The following is a 20,911-nucleotide window of genomic DNA, read 5'->3' as shown; positions in this document are numbered from 1 at the left end:
TGATGTAGTAAAAAATTAATTTATACTTGCAGTCAGGCGTTCTGAGGTAAGTTTGAAGTTCGGTATAGATTCCAGTACACAGCAGATATCAATCCTCGTATTAAGTTAGCTGAAGTCTAATACTGAACTGAATTGACACTTCACTAGAGAAAAGTAATTCCTATTGAATATGATTTTGCATAGATCTAATCTATAACCCCACTTCAACTGTATTTTCTGACTAAATGAATTAATAATGATGGGAACATACTGCATCTCATACTGCATCTATAAGAAAAGTTTGAACTCTTGCGATTCATTAATTTAACAAGGCTACCTTATTACATCCATGTAGTTACTACAGAGTATTTTTGAGAAATTGATGGAATTATGAATCTTGCTGCTAAACATAAAATTACCTTTTTTTTTTTTTTTTTTTTTCCCTAATGATAGTAATAACATCTGCTTAAGCTCTTAGGAAAAAACTTCAGCCAATTCAGTTTCTTGTCTGAGAAGGAATATGTCCCGTTTCCCTAAACAAAAAAAGAACCCAAACCATTTCTTAGATGGTGCTTTGAGTATGAACCAATTCTAACCCAAAACCTACTTGCAGGTACCTATTCTTATAAGCCCAACTAAGAGTTGATGCCTTTTGTGTTTGGTGGATTTTTGTGGGTCTGCAGAGCTGCATCATATCAGGGGTGAGATGCTGAGACTGGAGAATGAGGACAAAATTAAGACATGTTCAGTCAGAGTCTCTGCGCTGTTGGCTTATCTTTCCACTTTACTTATTACACTTTCCAAGATGACCTGATTGAAACTGGTTTTGGATTCTGGATTTGGCTACTGACTGATGTTGGTTAGAATTATGTAGCTTGGTGATCTGTAAATCTATATAAATATGTATGTAAAATCAAGGGATCATGGTTTCAAGCTTGGATATCTAATACTACATGCTTGAATTGAAAAATAAGTACCTGAGATGCTAGATTAAGCCATGTGATGAAAGACAGCACAATTTAAAAACTGTTATTGACATTTCAAAATATTTTTATTAAGGTGAGAACAAAATTTAAACTGAAACAGAACTAAATCGAAGAAAAGAGGCCTTTGGGCAATAATTGAAATATCGAACTATTTGTCTTATAGAATACTTTTGGTATACTTTTTAATACATGGACTGTATCAAGCATTAATTTTGGTCATATTTATACCACACTAGACAAGAGCCCGGTGGCATTTCCTAACCTACTGCTAATTCAGATAATTTTCTGGAAGAGTAGTGTCTGAAATAGTGTTGGAAACTTCTGGGACCATTTCCTGAGAAGAAATGCGAAATCTGTTATGTTGTTTTGAAGAAAGGTGAGTCACAGTGGTTCAGTCCTAACATCTGACTGGGAGGTGGCTGTGGTTGAATCCCACTGGCCTTCCCCGAGTTGAGGTGAGGAGAGATGTGCTGCTGTCAGCTGCCTTTCTCAGCTCCACAGGGAGCTTCTGCTTCCCTCTCGAAGCTTGTGCTGGACTGTGGCAGATTAATACGTTTGTCGTGACAAGCTTAGGGCAAACACCCACTTCCAGCATGCAGTTGTATGCAACAGAGAATGTTTTGGCTAGAAACGTGTAAATAGATGGGTTTTCTGCCATAGGTGGCCATTAAAGAACATTATGCAACAAACAGACATTGAAACTTGGGTGACTTTTCTTTTACCTCTTTATAAGAAGCTTGAATATCTAGAAAATAAAAAAAGGGAAGATTCAGCAGGGATTCCTTTTGTGTAGTACACTGGTATTAAGTGTGTCCCATGTGAACAGGTAATAATATGGTTTTAAATGTCATGGCAGAAATGCATCTACTGTGTCCATAATACTGTACATTTAGTTCTGCGTGAATTTGTCTATCTAATAGACTTCTTCCTTCCTTTGTAATTTATAGGCCAGGGAGCAATTACTGCCTACCAACAATAAAAAGTGAGAAGATTAATGAGGTGCTGTATTGTGGCACCTCTGAAGTATTTGAACTTATTCTCTGTTGCTATGAGGAATAAGAAATGACATAGATAGATGACAGGGCTTTGCCAAAACAAAATGCAGTTTATTAATGTCTTGAAACAAAATTATCACCAACACAAAAGGCAAATGTAGGGATTTCTCATGGACCTAATTTCCCACACATTGCTGCATAAATTACCCCCAAAATATGTCAACAAGAAGTTTTGCAAACACATATTATGTCTAGTTGGCTACATGGATATATTTGTCTTCCATGAACCAAGTTCTCTTTGCTTACTATTGTTTGCATAGTCAGTGCTTGCAAATTTAGCTGTGGACTTTATCTGAATGAATAATAGAGCTACTTTAGGATAATTTAGGTAACATAGATTTGTAAAACTTACTGTTTGGTTAGTAATGATGATTAAGACACTTGCATATGAAGAAAGACAGAAGTATGTGCAGTCTATAAGCAGGAAGGAGAAGATACAGAGGAATGAGGACAAGAATACTGTGCAGTTTTTCAGTGTGCTATTTTAACTCTTCATATTGTTGTAATGTCACCATTAGACTGATCGACTGAAAGCTGCCACTGAAAGAGTTTTTCCCCTACCATGTTTCTGGTCACAACTCATTGCATTAGTAAGCCAATGTGACCACACTTGAGCTCCTTCCCTCTTCACCCTGCATTTTCTGGCTTCCTCCCTTGTTTCAAGTCTTGTGACTGTGTGTTGAACATCATCATTAGGCTACTCTGGGCCTAAATGTCTGTGTCCAGAAATGAAGGGAGAGCAAGACTTCCCAGTCTGGCAGCAGTTACTTCTTCTTGGACATAAAGAAGATTGACAGCCTTTAGCACTAAATTTTCAGAGAGGTGCTGAACACTTATGGCTTTCCATGAAGGGAAGAAGGGCTATGTAGGATCTAAGAAATTTAAAATCACTTTGAAAATCAGTTTGGCAGAGGTGTCTCAAATTGTATCATTTGTATAACAATCTCTTCAGGTTTCATTTTTTGTTACTTTTATTTTCCATTTCTTACACTTCCAACTATATTTTAAACATATGTAATTTTCTGTTTCTAGAGATCCTCTGTGACAAATGTAGTTGTAAGTAGTATTTTATTTCACTGTGTGTCGTCAGGCCCGTGGCTTAGATACCTAGCACACATCTAACAATTAGGCTACATGGCATTGCCGGCTTCACTGCTTTCTTTCAAACTCTAACATGTTTATCACATGGTTTACTGTTCATTGGTATTCAAAGTATGAACTTGAATGCAAAGTTGAATTCAGCACTTTCCAGAGGACAAGAATGAGTCAAGTACCTCATCTGGAGCAATATTTCCCCACAGATTTTGTGAGGCATCGTGTTTCTGTGGTTCCATTTTGACTAACAGGACAAACTATAGCATGCTACTTTGAGTTTGTGTTTTCCCTACTAGGGTCTATCTGAAGACTGAAACGATATAATTCATTATTAATTTTTCTTAACAGAAGAAGAAGGGTATATAACAAGATGCAAAGTATAGGTATTCTTTTGGCCTGACAGTAATAGAGTGTTGTGAACACTTTTATCAGTCTAGCTCTTCAGGTGAAATGCAACCCTTCTATGCAATGACTGGTTGGTATGACGTTTTCAGACCAGCTATTTGCCTTCTGTCATGCTTCTGCCACCTATCCTTTATTAATTCTCAGCCATATGCTTTTGTCCTATCTGTTACACTTGTTATGCTTCCAAGCATATGCCTTTCAAGGCATATTTGAATTTTGGAGATACATATTCCTTGTACATGGGCATCAGCTAGGACTTGTGACTCTGTCTTTTCGACTGTCAACCAAGTGTCACACCACAACATGCAGAGTACCACTCTTGGACTGGCTTTCATCTGCTGCTGGTACTGCAGGGTAGCCATGGCCTGCAAGGAAGTTAATCTGCTGGTATTACTGGGGTTATGTGGGTTTGGTAGCTTGGTTTGATGAAACTGACTTAAACACAAATGGGTCCTTATGTTTAGAAACTGGTTTTTTTTTTACTTTTGCTGGGTCCTAGACTGTGCATTGGTAGTCCAAGGACCGCACAGGCTTTCTTCCTAAGGTTTACTATTTTGGGGCAAGAACAAGGAGCTGCGGATAAAGCAAATCTTCTAGGGCAAGTACACAAGCATTTTTACATGTGGATGTCAAATTGTCCAAAGTGCCTCGTTCTATCCCTGCTGCTCATAGTATGTCTTCAGGCTTGACAGTTCCACCCAGTCTTTTTCCTGTATTCTTGCTAGCAGTGGCTTGTAGATGGCCTGGGTGGTAAACTCTTTGGAAAAAGAGTTTTGTCTCTTCTCTATACTTCGTATCTGTTGGTTCAAGAGGTCTACATGCAGATAGATGGATGAACATAAAAGCATTATTTTAAGTAGTCTTTTATTTTACCAAGGCTTATTTTCCTGTGGCCTAGAGCCCTCTGATTTCTTTGTTAGGACTATCTGTGGCTGTACCTGCATTTTGTTTCAAAAGTCCCTTTTCAAATGCAGTGTACACCTTAAAGTTACATTTTCAGTTTAAAATGTCATTTAAAAGCAAAATAGCCATTTGACATGACAGATTGGTTTAGATTAGAATTTTTGAAACAATGTTATCTAAATTGTAGCACTGTGTTATACAATCTGCATTCCTATTCAAGATATTTTTCAGATCAGTGTAAAGGAGAGCATTTATATCTTTCTTTTAAAATGTCTAATGTTGGTCACTGAAAGATTTTCCTAGGAATTTAATGAAGCTTTGTGTAATTGGTTAAACTGCAGTCCTAATGTGTACATCTGAAATACTTGGAACAAGGACATGCTCAAGAATTAAAGGAACACGTGAGTCTATAAAAGTCCTCTAAAGGCATGGTGAAGGAAGATTTATGGCTGATTCCTGTGTTTTTGCTGGCATTTACCTTTGAAATAGTCTCGAGGTAAGTGGAAGAATGTGAGAGCACTTCCTGAAACACCCCATCTATTGAGTGCATTTAACCTTTTCCTTTCAGATAGCAGGATTATGCTAATTTATCTGAACATTAGAAAATAAAAAATAATGTAGTGACTGAGTAATTCTGAAGAAAGTTCACTAGAAACAGTGAAACCTGGAGAAAGGACGACTTCTGGATGTGCCGTATTCTTATATGAAAGGCTGAACTTCAGCTTCTTCACAAGAGCCATATTTTAATTCTAAGGCTCATATAAGAAATGCAGTAATACAAGTTTTCTGCTGAGTCTTTGAGGCCTGGCATAGCTTTAATGGAGACAAGAGTGACTAGATATTTCTAAAAGTGTGAAAGCTGTATGAAAATTGTAGAAGATATACACCAGAGATTGTCAGAGATTGTCAGCTGAAGCTGGCCTTTTTTTTTTTTTCCATGTTTCCCAGTTTCCAAACATTGAATTCTTCAGATTGTTTACACTAAAGTGAGATGTCCTGTGTCCACACTGCCAGAGTGTTTGCCCGCCAGACCCTCCACTTTGACACACTTGTGGGCGCAGCTGATTGCCACACTCAGGCCCCTGATGCTTCTGTCCCCAAAGCCACACACCAACTCATATTGCTGCCAAAAAATAATATCTATGCGGTGCCCAGAGGCACTTTGTCTGTCAGCATTTTTTTTCATCATGTTTTGCATGCTTTTAGACAGCGGATTAAGGTGTTTCCCCAGATTATATCACTCTTCATACACCAGAGTCTGTGAGATTGCCTGAGAGAGGTGGTGGTGGTGACAAATAGTGCCCAGGCAAAACCATGCCTGGCAGGAGGCAGAAATGGGCAGGAAAACCCTCAGAAAGTTGGCTGGTCATTAATTTGGATCTTGGGGAGTTGAATCAAAATATTTATTTCACTGGTGGTGTTTCTCAGAGAGTAGGAAGATCATTCAGTGATCATGGGTTCAAAAGGTATATCATAACAATGATGTGCAGAGATTTTACTCCAAAGATAAAATAGTACCATCAATTTATAAATAAGCAAATGGTATCTGCCAGTTCTTAAAAGCAGCAGAGATCTGTAAATGGGCCACTTGAAATGTAAGTATGTAAGAGAATGTTTTTCTAGTGCTGCTTACCACAACAGAATCTGAAACATCAAGTATTTCTCAAATTCACTAAGGGTCAGTGCAGTGTCCAGGCTTTGGAAAGGAGAAATGTAATGCACAAGTACAATAACTGAGGAATTACTAAGTAGAGAAAAGGACTGCGGAATGAAAAATAATCTAAGGGTTAGAGAAGAATATAAGTTAAATACAAGTCAACAGAGTAATCTTTTGCAGAAAAGGCAAATTTTATTCTGTGAACAGAAAAACAGATGAACAGATAAATATGGTGGTTTAGGAGTGACTGGCAAGGCCTCTTTCAGAGTTTTTTTGCCCACTAAGGGGCAAGCAAACTCTTTATGAGAACAGCAAGAGGATGGGAGAATTAGAGAGGAGACTCTGAAAAAAGGGCTGGAGGCTGAGAGGTGATGTAGCAGGAACCTTACTGAGGGAAAATGTGTACTAGGAGGGCAGTGGCAGAATTGTTCTCCTGGCTAACTGGAAACAGTTGAGGACAAATGAGCTTAATTCCCAGCAGAGAGGACTTAGGCTGGACATTAGGTAGTAAAGGAGCAAACAGTCTACAGAGAGAGGCTTAATCCTTGGAAAAGTTGTAAAGGCAAGTTAAAAATGTTGTAAGGACAAGTCTAGATATAGTCTTCTAAGCAATACTCTGTCCCTGCTTTACTGAATGGTTCCACTTAAATTTGAGAAAAAACTTCTCAGTGAGGGTGACAGAGCACTGGAACAGGCTGCCCAGGGGGGTTGTGGAGTCTCCTTCTCTGGAGACATTCAAAACCTGCCTGGACATGTTCCTGTGCCACCTCACCTAGGCGTTCCTGCTCCAGCAGGGGGATTGAACTAGATGATCTTTTGAGGTCCCTTCCAATCCCAAACATACTGTGATACTGTGATATAGTGATTGCAGAATATGTAATTTCTGTAGGTCTGTTAAAGTCACTTTCACATCAAGACTGCAGGGTATTTTGACTACTGGTAGAGTTGTCAGCAAATTCTGCTCCTGCTTAACATTGCAGAACTGTACCTATGGATGTCTCTGTAGGTTCTTTTGGCTTATTGTATACATGTTTATTTCTTTGTAAATGTGTATTACATGAAAAGAAATGCTTTGGTGTTTGAATATCTTTCTTTCAAAACTTTTTAAAATCAGGATTTCTGCAAAATAAAAATCCCACAGAAAATATTTTTTCCTTGAAATTTAAAAATGATGAATTTTGTTGTCTGAACTTTTTCTTTCCAGAAAATAGATTTCTGTGCTGATTTCAGTAGTCTTCAAAACATTAATAAGATGACAATGTTTTTTCTTATTTTAGAAGTGACATTCTGGTGAGAAACATGATGGCATCTAACATGTATTATGGCGTGCATGGCATCTCTCAATTGGCTCTTCAAAGATGTGTTTCTGGCCCTCATTTTATCCCATGGCAGCGTCCTGACACAGAGAAACTCAGGGCTCCAATGGGAGTGGTTGCTATGATGAGGGCTTACCTTACAAGAGGTGCAGTCTCAATCCAGAGTAGAAAAGACTGAAGTACAAATCATATAAGGCAAGGCCCAATATGTAAATGAAATTTCATAGTTTTAAAGGTATTATAAAGAATGTATATATTTTTTAATATTAAAGTATTTTAATTCTGTTTGGACTGACTTGAAACATGAGTTTTTCTTTTGGTAGTTCATAGCACTTCTAATGAGCTACTTACCACGGAATTTCAGAAATTTTAAGTTCAGTCTTGGCAAAAAGGAAATTATTTTGTCCTTTTATAATTAACAACTTATACTGCTCAACAAATAGCAATACTAAGGTCCCTCAATCCTTCTTCAGTTGCAGATCTCAGTATGTGCTTGTGGAACTGGTGGGGAAGGTCAAAGGAAAGTAGGATTGTATATTAAGATTAACAGGAGCTAAATAATCATGGCAGACTGGGTTTCAAGGATACAGAGAGAGGGAGAAGAGTAGAACCTTCCTGTCCAGGACATGCCAAAAATAAGTAGTGATGGAGAAAGAAGGAGAGCTTTGGTGGACGTGCTTGCAGGGAGCCTGGGCATGGGAGAAGTAGCCAGGCTGTAAGACCAGGAACCAGAGGAGGGATTTTGTCCTTTCTAGGCAGAGAGACTGAGACTGGAAGGAAAAGCCCAAAGGTAGAGGTAAGTGTGAGAATGGAAGAAGAGGAGTTGGCTGGGTCAAGCGAGAGCGCTTGACAAAGAACACTATGGGAAGACAGAGCACACATTGCCACTGACAGCCATGGCAGCAGTCTCTGTGTATTTCCTAGCTTCTACGTTTCCTAACTGGAGCAGAATAAAGGACTTGTAGTGTCACTGTTTACAGCTGTTAGCAGGTGTCACTGAAATCTTTCCTTTGCTGCTTGGGAATGAGAGTTATCTCCTGCCACTGCCTACTGGGTTAAGGCAAGTGAGAAGTGCACCAGCCTGTCTCAGCCCCACTGTCTCTGACAAATATGAGGCAGAAGGATAAAAGTTTTGTTTATATAGAAGGTGAGAAGCTACAAGCAGAAAAAAAATGTTATTTGCAAACTTGCCTTTTTAATAAGCCCAAATTAAGGGGACCTGTGCAAATCTTATTTGGTCCCTTTGTGGTCATTATTATTATTTTTTAAATTATAAGGTAATCATAAGTGGACTGCTGTTTCAATATATGAAAAGGATCAACTCCGGAATGTGTCATGCTCCTAATGTGAAATATGTAACTCTTCGTAGATTCTCTAGTCATTTCTTACAATGACTGGTAACTAAAAAAAGGAATGAGGCAAAAATTTCAAGAAGTATTGTGCAAATGCAGCCAATTGCTGTCCACAAATGCTTCTGTGAAGTTCAGAAATAATTTAAATCAAACTCCTCACAAATAGTCTTGTGTCCTATTGTACTTTTCTTTGTGCTGAATGGAAGTCCTACGGTCTGATTTATGTAAGTTTTGAACATTTACCCTTGCAATTGCAGACAGGGGAAGTAGCACTCTGAACACTCAAAATGCTATTTAATCGCAGGTACTTAAAAAACTCAGGTTGAGCATAACTCAGTATATACTTTTGACCTTAATCTCTCAAAGTGTCATTTTTTATCCTTTCAACTCACAAGACTTTTGGAAAAATACATTCATTAGCACCTGTCAAATGCTAAAATGCTATAGTGGCAGGGAACTACTGAAGGAAATTAATTCTGATGTTATAGCTGAATTTGGATAGTGTACTGACAGTAAGGCACCAGACACTGAATAATCAGGGAAAAAAGCCAAGGACAGAATAGCTACTCATTTAGTAAATTATTTTTATTCTGTGCACTGATGAGCTGTTGCCCTGTGAAAAGTATGGTCATATAATTAAAGATAACATACAGATACAGAAGAGGGATAAATGAAGATTTCAGTAGCATTTGCAAGGTATAGTTCAACCATATGTTATATTTAAAATCTTAATCTTCTTTTAATGTAGATTCTTGTAAAGCATGTGTGTGGGTGTTTCTGCATTCACCTTATGTACAGAAAGAAATTATTAACCTTCAGCAGCACTGAGAAATAAAATGAAACAGAACCAGTTTCTCAGTATTTATTGCAAAGATTATTTTGTATTAATTTTAATTTCACACCTGTTGAACTGAAAAATAGATCGAGCTCCTCTTTTAAACTCAGCCACCATCCTGCATCCCCCCATCATCCTCACTAAAAGCTTCCACATTTTTCAGAAAGTTGGGGAAACTTTTTTGTTGTCAAGGGGATTAGCTGCCAAATGATTAGCTGACATTTATGATCCATGGAAAACTGACCACAGGAGTGACAGTATGGGAGAGGGAAATATTGAAAACATCCAAATTCAGGTATTAAGCACATGAACGAGGAGCCCAGGCTCAGGAAACCTGTCTGGAGATGTCACAGACTGCACAGTGAGTGTGCATAAGCACACCTCTCTAGACTTTAATTCAGTCTGCAAATATTAGGGACAGAACTGAGAAAAAAGGTAAATTTATCAAAAAAGTTTTAAGGGACTGAAAGGATGTGCAAATTTATACTGATTTTAGCAAATAGTTTTAGAAGAGACTTTTCTTCAGACATGGCATGGTTTAATTTTGGGAGTAGTATTTAAATCACTCATTTTAAAATTAGCCAAAGTTAAGGATGAAGGAAGATAATAAAACTAATGCCAAAGGAAATGTTTAATTTCATGTTGAAGAAGAAGTTTAGATAAACTGAGAAGATATGCTTTTGTTTTCATGTTGACAGAGCCTCTCCTGAACACTACCATTTCTTCGTCAATACTGAGCTGTTTTTCCTAAGTTATTTTACTTTAGTTACCAAATAAAATTGTATTTTAGTCTAGTTCAGAAGAAAACATCCCAGTGTCTTCTGACTATAAAATACATTTTCTAGTACACTGTGAAGACTGTCAATATTTTAAGATTATTTTGTTATGCAATTTTCATATAACTTCTTTTCATATTTTTTTCTTAAATTTCTCTCCCATCATGTTTTTGTTTTGTTTTGTTTCCCCTGCACTGAGCCCTGTCCTGTTTCCAGTTGGTTTTCTTGCCATTTTGTTTCTTAATTGCCCATCACATATATCTTCTGTTATTTTTAAAGTAGTGCTTCATACTGTCCCTCCTTATTCCTTTATGTCAATTGTTTCTTCACTTCACCCATTCACTACAATAGCTTAGGGTCTTCTGCTCAAGTAGTCCTGCTTAGCTGTCCCTGCACCTGCACCTGTCCCTGCATCCTGAAGAAGAGGAGATAATGGGCCAAATCCGTGAAACAAATGAGATTAAGTGGCCAGAGGAGCATTTCTCTTGCACAGAGGTCTCCTCCTGCATTGTTGTCATGAAGTCCATATAAAGATCTGAATTACAGGCAGCTCCTTCTCATCCTACAGCTCATTTTCACCCAGGAGTGTCAAACTTTCACAGGCAGGCACTATACTGGAAGGGACATCATCATTGTCTAAGGGAAATGCTTGTTACTCTCGTTTTTGATGCTGCAGCCAGAGACATTAACTTGCTGATAGTCAGGGAATAAACTGAGGATAGTGGGGCAAGAAAGGCCTGCATGTATACGAGTTACCTAACATGGCTGCAAACACCAGCACGATGGCTCTCACTGCTTAATAGCTTCAAACTCCCAGGCACGGTTTGGCCTGGCTGAAGAATCCTCTCCCAGGGCATGGTTCAGGCAGCACCTGTGCAAGGGTCCTTCTCCCTTTGGCAGTGCAGATGAAACCATCCTGGTTTTGGGGAGGAAAAGAGCTTAGCTGTGTGAGGGAAATGTGCTCAGAGCCACAGACCTGGAATCACTTGCAATCAGGCCCCAGGGTGAACCCCAGGTGATCTTCATCACCAGGGGAGAATCAGTCATCAAGGGACATGGGTTCCTGGTCCCACCCTCACTGCTGCGGATCAACTTGTGCCAGCACTGAGTCAGCAAGAGTCTACATCCTGAGGTCCCGTCTAGCCTAAAATACCCTGTGATTCTGTCCATTTGATATACAATTCCACATAAAACTTCCTCTCTCCCTTGTCAAGTTGTATTTGGCTTAATCACTACCATAGGAATTTTGGGATAATTTTTTTAAGCCAACATTTTCATTTGGATGGCATATGATTTTATGATTTTTTTTTTTTTCAGATTCATTTGAGCTACTTTCTGGAAGTACAGTTTTGAGGCACTTAATGTACTTGGCAATTTTCTGTTTATTTGTGTACTTAGTCATCGCTATTGCAGTACTTCTCCTTGAGGTCTCTTTTAAGTATTCTCAAGCATTTAATTTTCTTCAAATAATCTTTCATAGAGTTTTTGACCCATATGGAAATTCACATTCTAACAGCAAATTAATTAATTTCATATTGAATTGCAGAATGGTGTTATAATATGTCCAATGTGTGGAAGAGTATTCCTTCTAGACCTTGGCTGCATTTGAAAGTTTTTGAGGCTTTTTACACCAGGAACTTCCATCCATTCTGATGAGAAAATATTAATAGCTGGTAATTCAAGTTTCTTGTATGAAAATAAATGCAGAACACTAGAATTTGTCAAGATGTCTCTTTTAACTACTTAAATAACTTTCCCCTTAAACCTTCCTATCTATGAAATCTCTTTATTCCTGACAAAGCTGGAGTTGTGAATAAATTGGGCCTTACCTTGATGTTAAGTGGATTTGTATACTGGGGTTATCCTAAATTCATCCTGTCTGCCAGATTTCCATGATGTAGAAAATAGAGTTTAACTTACAAAACTGTAATTCCCTCCTGTACACTTTCTTCTTACATTCCAGTCAACTCTTGGCTGATTCAGAGTTGCAGGTGATGAGTGAAGGTTTAAAGCAGAGTTGTCTTGTTTGTTAACACATTTATTGAAGAGCTGACTCAGCGCAACAGAGGTGAGAAAGCATGAAAATGAGTGTGGAAGACAAGTTTGTTCTGCTGTGTAGGTTCCAAAGCACTTTCCATTTTATGTCTGCTGTGTTATTACATTTGGAAACAAGCAGTAAATCTTGAGGGTTTTTTTTTGCTTTCTAATCTGTTTTGCTTTGGTGGGGGCCTTGGAGGGAGGGCTTTATCTGAGGTTTTCTTTCTTTTTGGTTTGTGTTTCTCTTTGGTAAACATAGCTGACAGGAACTTTTGGTCTCATTTTTTTTGTTATTGTTTGTATAGATCACAAAGGAAAATGTTGAAAAGGTTCTGCTATTGTATTTTGGGAATGGTGATCTTGCCAAAGTTATTAAAGTTGGGTTAGGTTGTTGCACTATGTTCTCCAGAAGGCTAACCCTTGAAACCTAACTGGAAACTGGAAGAAGATCAGGCTGTTATTTTTTGTCAAGACACAGCATCAGTGGTCTGTGATGTACACTAACTAGCAACTGATTTCTGGATGAAATGTGAGATGTTATTTTGATTTAGCAAGCTCTGTGTTATTGGCATACTCTTTTCCCAAAAAAGATTTCCTCCTCACCTCCTCTAATAAGTACTAGAGTTGTGATAATCCAAAGTTGATTTATTACCAGCTTTCATTTCCACTGTATAAATGGAAAAGGGGTGGCATGTTATTTCTGGGGAGGATGGGGCCAGGGATATTTTAGTGTGCTTCCCACTGTGGTTCACAAGAACTTGAATGTGATGACTCTGCAAGGCCAATTTGCTAAATCTTGCTCAAAGCGGTGCTCAGATGGCACTGATTTCAGGGGGGACATGACATACACCCTGCAAGCAGTTTTGTTAAAGTCATTGTCAGAGTTGTGACATTCTCCAGTTTTCCCATCTCACTAAAAATCCAGAGTTGTGTCATATCAGCACTTCACGATTTGCAGTTTCTTCTGTCTTGCACAAGTCCCAAGGAAACAAAAAATAGTTAAATAAGTGTTCAAAATTAGCTGGTACATAGGACTTGGTAAAGTACTTCAGGTTTAAAAAAATGCAGTTTTCTGAATGGTGCCAGGAGCAGTTTCTGCTATCTAATATGGCAGAACCTCATGTTTCTCTAATAATTGATATTCATTCAAACCTAAATATGAAAATACTTCATATTTAGGGACTTAAATTATATATATGAAAAGTCTCAAGGTGATGGCTGGCAGGGCATGGGTGAGGATCAGGTGGCTTTGGCTAGTAGAAAGCTTCTGAGTATTGAGATGGACGGGAGCAGTAGATGTCAGGAAACTTTACCTAGATGAAAGAGTTGAGCATGTGAGTAATCAGAAAGCTTCTGAGGAGTACTGGTTTGGTGCATGAATGTGCTGTTGGTGCCAGATGCCTCAGTTCAACAAAATACAGGAAGTTTTGCTGTGTTGAAGAAAGGAATAAAGCAAAATTAGGTATGTAGGAAGAAATCTGAAAGCGAGATTTCCTCCAGTTTCCTAGGTTCAAAACTAGTATATGTTTGAGAAAATGTTTGGAGTTTGGGGAGATAACAACCACTTGTTTATTAATTAACAATTAAAACATGCATAGTAAGTGGATAATTACTGTCAACAGTAGGATTCTTCATGCTTTAGCTTGTGTGATGCTGTCACATCCAATTGTATTTGTCTCCTGGACATTTTGTAGTGCAAACTCTTCCTGGAAAGTATATTTTGCCAGAGCAGTTTGCCTTCCAGGAGCAGTCCCAGAGTTCATTGCTGGTTTCCTTTGCGACTTCACATTGTCTCATCTTTTTGAATATAGTTGACCCTGCCTGCAGCAGCTACTCATAATGACATCTTACCAAGTGTGAATTAATTGCCATTTACGCTATAGATTTGTTTGGTTTTCATTCAGCAGCATACTGCATAGGCAAGGTTGTGTGCATGTCTAATATGCCTAGTAATGCCTAGCTCATCTAGTAACATGTACAGTACTAGAACAAAAACTATTTGGCAATAATTAATACCTTTTGACGTTTCTTGTGCTAAATCCACTTCTTAATTTTTATGAAAGTGGAATTGTAATAAGAATAGGGACTGGTTTATGTAGTATTCTGTTTTTGATAATGTAATGGAAGTTTGCATCTCTAATTGGGCAATAATACTTGAAAATAGCCTGGTTAATAATTTAAATGACTTGCAAATTCAGATGCAAACACTAAGTGACTTTTGCCTCAGGTTCTCAAGCCACCTACTGATACTAAAGTCATGCTGAACACTTTGGACAAGAACAGGTACACACAAAAAAATGCCTTTTTGAAAAATTCCTTTGTAATGTCTTGATAAAATGGATTAATTTATCAAATAGCTTTTTAATTTTTCAAGATACAATGCCTAATAACATCAGATTGGTTTGTCAGAAATTCCTCTGTATCTTGCTGGTCCTACAACTTTCCAAGTAGAACAGGATAGAGGATATTAAAAGATTATTGTTTTTGTCTGTCATTTCAAAACTACATCTGCTCTTCTTTCTAACAACCTGCAGGAGTGGATGAGACTTAATCTCACTGAAATAATCATGCTTTTTTTTTTGCTTTTAACAGGCCAAGCTCTGATAACAGGCGCCACAGCATCCGGGAGAGGATGTCCAGTACCAATGAGAAAGGGAGCCTGTCCATGGAGTCCACCAAGGAGACGCGGTACTGTGCTGTCTGCAACGACTACGCTTCAGGCTACCATTATGGGGTCTGGTCTTGTGAGGGCTGCAAAGCTTTTTTCAAAAGGAGTATTCAAGGTAGTAAGCTGTTCAAGTGAATTACCTTTACTCTTTAATCATGAGGAAACTGTGAAGCTACTTGAGATTGCAGCCTGAGCCCAGGACAATGACATTTATTGGGTTTTCATTAGCAGCTGAGGTGCTCTGTATTTGATGAAGGCTTCTAGCAGGTAAATAAGATGTTGTTATTTAGTCCAAAATTAATGAGGAAAGGAAAAGCATCTCTATGTTCTCCTGTTTTTACCATGGAGGCAGTGAGAAATCTAATTTAAAAATCTGTACTGAATCAAGATGACCACTCTTTCAGGCTATATATATATATATATATCTATATATATATCTTCTGTGATTCAGTTCTTATCCAAAACAAATATTATTTTGAGAATTCCCAGTCAGATGAAGATTAGTTCCTGTTGATTGATTTATTACACTTAATTTAGTGCTCCATTAGCAAGATTGTTCAGTCCAGATCTCAGCTCCTTGAAGATGTGAGATGAGAACCAATATTAAAAAGGAATGTTTCCTTGCTGAAATAGCATTTGTATCTGTCAGCAAAACAGGACTTTGAACTATACACAGAATGGTTTAGTTCACATTTTTGTCATGACTAGAAGTACACTGTGTAAGGTGTCCGGTGGAGTAAAGGGCATCTAATAGAAACAGTGTTAATTGCTGTGACTGAGATAATTCTTGATTTAAATCCCTGTAACACTGTGGAATGGATAGTTTTTTGCTTTGTTCAACCTCTCTTAAAATGAGCAAGAATTAAGTGTGATTCTACGGAAAATACGTGTACTGTTCGATATCTAAGTCTTATTTTGGAGAAGAAAATAAAACAGATTTCTTCCTTTCCAAACAGAAAACTAATAAAATGCTGTGCTTTAGTTAGATTTCTACATTTTTTTTTAAATCTCCAGGTGATATATAGGCACAAAAATTCCTGTTGCTCCTTTTTTGAAGTAAACATAGTGAGGAAAAGTTTTTACCTCATATCACAAGGTGTGATTATTGCCTATTTTGTTGCATGACTACCACTGAGGTGAGTTATTTAAGACTTCCAGCATTCAACTCTGAATTTTCCTGGCCTTAAAGTAAAAAGTGAAAGATTGGCTGCAGGGCAGACATTGATGAAATGATTTGAATGTCAGTGATTAGTTAATAGTTACTTGTGGTTCTGCTTTTCCAGATTCATCAAAATGGTTTTTAGAAAAGAAAGTGTTTAAGGCAGAGGTCAATAATAAGCAACATTGGAGGGGGAACAGGTGAAATGATTTTCTCTTGATATCAGAATGATTTACTTAAACACTTAAACTTGTGAGTTATTGAGAGTTTTTAGTTATTTTTGAGTTCCCTTGACTGCATCAGCATTATTCTTAGAATTTTGAAATTCTGTTCTTGTACCCAAGCTGAACTCAGTCAGCAACTAACTGAAACAAAAAATAGTCTTAATCAAAAGTACGACTAAGTTATCAAGTAGTTGTGTAGCACAGATCTTCATGGTTTGGCCATTATAGAAGAAGAAATGAATCTGCCTGTTTCATTGAGTTCCATGATTCTATGCCAGCACTTGTGTGGTTTTGCACTAGTCTTCATGTGGAAAAATGTTGTGGTTCCCCACAATGGACCTGTTATCTATTTGTGCTACAGTACATGCCGATTAGTAAATTTAGTTCTTGCTACATTTATATACTTAACATAATTTTTTTAAGTATGTAAGCTTTAAAAATGTAAAGCTTAAGTTTTCAGTGTCCCGTAAAATGCCTTTCTTGATCTTTAAGTCATGCTTGCTCTAATTTAAGCCCGTTGCTTCTTGCCCTATCCCTTGTGGGCATGAAGAAGGCTTATTACAACAACCTTTTACATAGTTGAAGACTGTTATCATATCTTTCCTCAGTCTTCTCTTTTTTAGACTAAACAAACCCTCTTCTTTGAGCAGAACATATTTTCTAGACTTCTGATCCCATTTGTTAAACTCCTCTGTACTTTTTCCAGTGATCCACTTCTTTGGTTGACAGCTATTGTAAAAATTACATCCACTAATATCAATAAAGTAATTCAAGAATTTGAGTGCTTATGAGAGAACTGGGCTTATTTGATCATAGGTGATATGAAAAGCCCTCTGAATGACTTTAAAAGACATGTGTACCCAGTCCTAATGAACTAAGGGATTTTTTGAACCTCTTACTGGATTTGGAAGAGACCTCTACCTCAGCAATTATTAGTTCTCATTGGACATGTGTTCAGTTTATAAAAATTACAGTAGTTTTTAGATTGAGAATACATGATAAAACATGCCATTTACCATGCAGATAGTAATAATTTAAAATAGGTTATGATCGATATCTAGGAATGAATACTACTAAAGTGTATATCTGTATGTAGAAGAATATGTGAAAGAAACATTATTATATCTGCATGGTATATTTGGTATGCATTTCTAAAAAGGGGACAATTTTTCTCTGGAAATCTTATGATTAAACTGTATTAAAATACACAGGACTCTTTGTATAAACAAAAGTAACACAGAATGCTTTCAGCAAAGATTTTGTTGTTGTTGTTTATACAATCTATTTCTTTAAATGCAAGATAACCATGCTACTTCTGTGCTTTGCTGTCTTGTATTTCTCAACACATACGTAGATACAGGGATGCCTGGTCATTTTTATGCTTCTTATCAGAGATTTCATAGGAGAATTGCTATAGTGAAGTCTAATGTTCTTAATACACTGTAGTCAAACCTTCTATATAGTTCTTAATAGATACACAGGAAAAAGTGAGTACAGACATGAGCAATGAACAAGTTGTATGGGGTAATCCATTTCCATGGCTGTGCATTTGTTCCCCTCAGTGATACCTGAGGTTTCTATACTTACTAGCTTAAGTATATACTTAAAATTTTGTGAAAACTCACATCTGTACTGGACCTTACCTGAGGTGGAGATTAATAGTTTCATGTTTATTCAAAGGGGTTAGAATGGTTCTGGAAATATTTTGTGAATTTTAAAGGCTAAATTGTTTTTGTTTGCTCTCAAACAGTTAAAGCTTAAAAGGCAATCTGAGTTATTATAGTAATTGTCTCTCAATATGGAAGACTACTCAGGTTTTTTTTAAAAACAGATGGTTGGTGGACAATCTCAACTGCCTCCTGAAACTGCTTGTTTCAGTCCATTTTGTTAGTTTATATCCCAAAAGTGATTCAGGACCTTGTTTTGAGAAAACTCTGTGCAGACATATATTAGTGTAAAATGTTTCATGGGAGAGAAAAATCATATGACACCAAGAACACTGTGTTGCTTGGTGATGGAAGAGTGCTTTATTCTTTGACCAGCATATGCAGCCTTCAGGAGCATACTTGGTCAACTGAGTTGAATCCAGAAGCATAACAAGCAGTCACATCACAGCACACTGTACTTCTCTACTAAAATATTTATGGATTTTAAGACCAAGAAGGGCCATTAGACCATTAGTTCGGGTCTTCTCTCAATATAAACTTTATATACTATGCATGTACAAAGACCAGTAACTTAATGGAGGTAAATATTTTAGAAAATGCCCAGCCTTGATCTGTGGGCTCAAGAGCTTTCTTACAGAGATTGCTTATTCTAATGGTTTGTCCTTCCATCTGCTAAAATATTGCCTTTTTAATTTGAATTACGTTGGCTTTCGTATCACATCCATGAACCAGACCTAGTATCTAGTATCTCGGCCCTATGGGAAGTTTTCATAACTGAAGTTGTTACAATGAAATCACCTTGATATCTTAAGTGAACTAAAGTGTTTCAGTCTCCCTCTGTATATCTTTCAAACTTCTGAGTCCTTTGTCTTTACACCTTTTCTGATCCCCCACACCCATAATAGCCTCTTTAAAATTTGAATATGAGAACTGGATGAAGTATTTCAACATCAGCCTCACAAATGCCATTTATAAATTGCAAATCCCCTTGTGAATCTCACATTCTTTCCCCATCCTTCTAATTATCTTTTTTTTTTTTTTTTTGGAGAGACACCAAAGGGTACAGGACTCCTACCATCTCTGACAGGCATCCAACAAATCCCTACAGATGTGGGGTTGAGAACCCTCAGTGGGAGCACAAGGGATTCAGAACAAAGTTGGAGTAACTTCTTGCACTAAAGAGTATCTTGACGTCAGAATTACTGAGGTGTTAGAAATCCCCAGCTCTGTTTCCCTGCCTCCTTCATGTGCCCTTCTGATGTTTTTCAGACAACTCACAGTTGTTTTTCTCACAACTGCATACTGAGACAAAAATCTGGGATATTTCACAAATATTCAGTTAAGAATTACTACATGATGCAAGGCAGTACCAGCCCATCAAGAACAGGTTGGCATCTGAATGAAGAGGTGTGCTGAGGGATTCCAGAGACCTGCCATTAATGTCTTGATCACAGAGATACAGTGGTCTCTGAAGTGCAGGAATTCTTGAAGTTGGGAAGTGTTTTAACTGTGTAGCTTGAAAATGGATTTTATTTAACCATTATGCCTTCTGACCATCAAGCAGGAGGGTTTTGGCAGTAGATGTTGAGTGTTATCAATTGTTTTCACTTAACAGTGATAGAGCTGTAATTTCTTGAAAACAGAGTTCAGACTTTACTGCTAGGAGTGGTGGTAATACATACATAGTTTCTTCTGAGCTAGAAAGAATTTCACTGGTAAAACATGCCTAATAAGTGAGCATTTAGGTAATGCTGCAGTGTAGCAATTGTAATATTGTCAATTTAGCAAGTTTCTGAGATCTTCCCTTTAACTTTCCATTATTGTCTTCTGTTTTCATGGTATTTTTGTAATCTTTTTGATAACAGCTGCAAATGCTGCACAGATCCTGCAGCCAAGAAGACTGCAGTCTACTTGTACACTGATTTTATGAGTTGTCAGCAGAAAGAGCAAAACTACAAAACATGTACCTAAGTGAGACTAGCAAAGATAATCATGGCAAATAATCAGGGGACTGCAGGCCAAGATATAGTCTCTGAATGGAAAACACACAGTTCCAGCTTGAGAGGTAGGTGACTGTTGGAAGTTCAAAGGCTAGAAAATGTGTGTTTGGGAAGTCCACCAGGATTTAGCCATCATTGGAGCTGCTCTAAAAGCTTGTGATCAGCCAGGTTCTTCTAAAACTTCTTTTGATTTGTTTTTGTGGTTTTAGTAGTTTTTCTCCAGAGTGCTTTAAGTTAAACTCATGCTCTGATTGTTGTCCCCGAATACACTTTTTTGAATATCAGTAGTCTAATTGATGGTGATATTGTTTCAGAAACTCGGGTGTTATTGAAAGGCAAGAGGCAATACCACTTTTTTTCCCAGAAAGGCAGTTTTGAATGTGTTACTTTTCATGTGAATTTTAAGTGCTGTGTTCAGCATGGATGTAGCACTGTCTTAAGATGTTCACATCCAAGATACTTCCTTGTTTTGCATGACCTAAACAAATCATAGGGCTGCACAGGACCTTGAGCCCTCATCGAGCTTTCTGGCCTGTGATAGGATCAACTGTTGCCTATTCCTCACATATGTTTATTTAATTGCTTCTTAAAAACCTGTAGCTTGACCCAGTGTTTTATTCTCCTTATCTTTGAAGGCTACTATGAAATTTGAATCTTTCTTCCTGCAGTTTAAGCTCATAATTTTTTTCCTGTCTATCATGCCACAGAAAACAAATTGTTCTCTTTCCTTCTGCATCGGCCTTTAAAACATGAAATATTGCTATCACACTTAAAAAAAAAAAATAAATCCGTTTTAC

General features: G+C 37.5%; 1 protein-coding gene across 1 annotated transcript in view; it reads left to right on the top strand.

Moving 5' to 3' along the window:
• Positions 1-20,911, top strand: part of ESR1 (estrogen receptor 1) — a gene marked incomplete at its 3' end in the record, with an annotated part of 182,101 nt that overhangs the window by 86,977 nt on the left and 74,213 nt on the right. The window contains exon 3 of the mRNA XM_080341081.1: positions 14,989-15,179. Within this exon, the coding sequence (XP_080197207.1) occupies positions 14,989-15,179 (191 nt within the window). The remainder of the gene's footprint in view (positions 1-14,988; positions 15,180-20,911) is intronic.

Source organism: Nesoenas mayeri, assembly GCF_963082525.1.
Source record: "Nesoenas mayeri genome assembly, chromosome: 3".
Taxonomy (NCBI): domain Eukaryota; kingdom Metazoa; phylum Chordata; class Aves; order Columbiformes; family Columbidae; genus Nesoenas; species Nesoenas mayeri.
This window is presented reverse-complemented; position numbering and strand designations above follow the sequence as displayed.